We start from the raw sequence: 3,188 nt of genomic DNA, 5'->3' as shown, positions 1-3,188 counted from the left end.
TTACTGGAGGAAAAAAATGCGCACTAAATTATAATTTAACTATTGTTATAGAGCAGACAAAATTGTTATCAAAAACAATATATCAAAAAAACTTTATTTCTTATTATTTAACTTTATAACTGCCATAACTTTTTGATAAATGTATGGATGAATAGATTTTTTTGTATAGATACATGAGGTATTTACCTATTATTTTGTATATTTTTTTTATAAATCTGAATCTTTACTTACCCACAGGAGGGAGGGATTCAAAATGTCAACTTTAATATTCATGAAAAATACTATCGTGAAAATATTGTCGACAACGGAAATATTCTTCTGCAAACTATTACAGGAGACTATAGCATTTAAAACAAAAATAGAACTAAATAATTTCTTTGAGAATATTCAAAAAACCTAAAAATTCTATAAATTGATGAATATTTTTAAAATGTATGATGAAACATTAATTATTTTTAACTTGGTTGATAGGTCACATGATAACCGAAGCCAGCGTAAGTGCCGTGATATTATGCGAAGAATTATTTTTATTATTATTAGGCGTTCGTCTTTTCGGTATCTTTTTAATAAAGCCTACCCAAACTAATATATTGTACTCATCAATAATAAACAACCCACGGGTCTCTACCATCAAAACCATTGTCGACTAGACTATTACAATGAAAGTCCTATCACAACATGCCATAAATATATCTAGCGCGTAATGGTCGCGGTATTGAAATGTTGGCGTGGTATTTTCGTANCTATCACAACATGCCATAAATATATCTAGCGCGTAATGGTCGCGGTATTGAAATGTTGGCGTGGTATTTTCGTACATCCATTTATATCAATAATCAAATGGCATGTGTTGAAATAGAAAAAAACATGAATTTAAACCATTGCAATTGTTGACAATTTTAATAAATATTTTGATACCTTTTAAAAAAGTTATGTTTTTTACCTATGTAATTGCATTGATTTTGGTCATTTTTCAAACTTTCAAGAACTTTGTTTAGATCTTCACTAGATAATTTATTTCCAAACAATTCGTTTGTCGTAATAAGAGTTTTTGCATATTCTATTGTCACAGTGCCGTTTTTATTATTATCGCCATTCAAAAAGGCATTTTTTAAATTGATTTCAGAAATTTGTACTTTTTTAAACTCTTTGTTAATAACATATTTTAAATTTACTTCATTACCTAAAAAAAAACCAAAAAAATTCTGTTAAAATTTATATGTGCGTCAGAATAAAAATAGAACATGAATTATTTCACACCTCACATGTCTAAAAATACTTATATTAAAATTACAAAAACTATTTTTTTATTAATTCTTTTGAAATAGCACTTATTTCATAATTTTCGAACAAAAATATTTTTTATGCAACGCTTCCAACCCGACCTAATTTAAAATTTGAATAAAGATTAGTAGATATAAATACTAAACAAATAATGTTTTATTAAAAATTCAAATTCCAGTTACTATTAAATTATAAGCATTTTACTAAACTCAAATAATGTGGGCTCATTTAAAAAAACGAATTTGACATCTTGACAATGTATAAGAATTGAACTTAAATAGTATTACATAGCTAATAATTCAAGAAATATGTAACTAATGATAAAAAAAAAAAAAATAATGAAATTACTTTTATTCTGTAAGTAGTTGGGTGGGATATAAAAAAAAAATTAGACTGCATTTATGCTAATATTATATTTTTATGGCTTTTCATTTTGTTGCCCTCGGTAAAAAAATCATCTATAGTATGGCTTGCGTGTGTTGTCGACCCTAGTTATAAGCAATTTTGTGGACTGTATAACTTGTACTGTGTCATATAAGTATACACTATATATAATATAAAAATATTTATTTGTGCTTTTTAATTAGAAATAATTTTTTGCGTAATTAAACATTAGAGAAGAATATGAAATCTAAAAGGGAAACCCAAGATCACTCTATAATTTTATTTATTCTTTTTTATTTTATACGATTATCCACTTTCTAATCTATTGTCTCCATATTTTTACTTACTTTTTCCTTTTTTTGATTTATAACAAAATAATAAAAAAAATTATTTTGACTTAATTTAATTGTGCACACATTATTATTAAACAAATCAAAGCAAAATGTGAATTATATTAAAATTTATAATAGTTGTCAATTTGATCTCTTCCACTCTGTATAAAGTTAAAAAATTAAATCTCCAATACCTAATATGTTCTCCGCTTCGAGTTCTTTTTTCACTATGGACATATCTATTTCTAATTTTTTTGCATGCCTTTCCATTAACTTAATACCAATATCAAAATCATTATCTGCATATGGGATCAATTTTCTATACAATTCTTGTATGACGTAAAATGATATGGGATATTCTTCCTAACAAAAATGAATGCAATAAAGTTATTTAGTAATTTATAGAATATTATTGTATAAAACTCTCATAACTTTTGATACAATTAACATTTAGCTATAATTTTATTTTTCAAATAATTTATGAATTTGTAGCCTACAGTAAAATAATATTTTTAATAATAAAAAATATAAGATGGGATTTTTTTTATATTATAATTATTTCAAAAGTTACGTATTTTAATTTTTAATACCATTTCTCATAAAATATGTCATTGGTCAATAAAAACTTTTAGGATAAATACTTATTGAGTTACAAGCATATTAGTACATAAAATGGAGATATTTAACGCGGTTGGAGTATGCATTATAAATATACTTTAGTTAGAGCTGCAACCATGAACTCTACATAACCACCATATGTATAAAAATGTTTGTACCTCAAAAGTTACTTATCCTAAATTTATTATCGACCTATTAAAAATGTTTGTAAGAAAATGGCTAAAAAATGATAATTTTAAAATAATAAACAAATTAAATTTTCATTTTATCGTTTAATTAAACGCAAATAATAATATAAATATAATTTTAAGATTGTCTCTGAGTGAACAACATTAAACAAAAAAATTACTGCAAGATGTTAATTTTATCAAAAGTTATAAGAGTTATCAGAATATGCTAGACCATGTTTATGCCTTTATAGATAAATGTCATTTTTTTTTTTATATAATGTGATCCGTTTAATAAAATTTACTCAATAATTTATAAAATAAAAAATTTTGTAAATAAATATATTTGATATATTTAGTAAAATATAGAATGACCAGTAAGTAAGGAAACAGGTAAATTTTT

At 24.1% G+C, this 3,188-nt stretch overlaps 1 protein-coding gene across 1 annotated transcript; it reads right to left on the bottom strand.

The window, feature by feature from the left end:
- Nucleotides 1-884: 884 nt before the first annotated feature.
- On the bottom strand, nucleotides 885-2,392 carry LOC126909494 (uncharacterized). The gene is made up of 2 exons (XM_050691922.1): nucleotides 2,195-2,392; nucleotides 885-1,183 (listed from the first exon to the last, which is right to left on the bottom strand). The coding sequence occupies exons 1-2, from the start codon at nucleotides 2,268-2,270 to the stop codon at nucleotides 900-902; spliced, it is 360 nt and encodes a 119-aa protein (XP_050547879.1). The 5' UTR covers nucleotides 2,271-2,392; the 3' UTR covers nucleotides 885-899.
- Nucleotides 2,393-3,188: the final 796 nt, after the last annotated feature.

Source organism: Daktulosphaira vitifoliae, unplaced genomic scaffold (genome assembly GCF_025091365.1).
Source record: "Daktulosphaira vitifoliae isolate Bord-2020 unplaced genomic scaffold, ASM2509136v1 Scaffold_453, whole genome shotgun sequence".
Classification (NCBI taxonomy): Eukaryota; Metazoa; Arthropoda; class Insecta; order Hemiptera; family Phylloxeridae; genus Daktulosphaira; species Daktulosphaira vitifoliae.
This window is presented reverse-complemented; position numbering and strand designations above follow the sequence as displayed.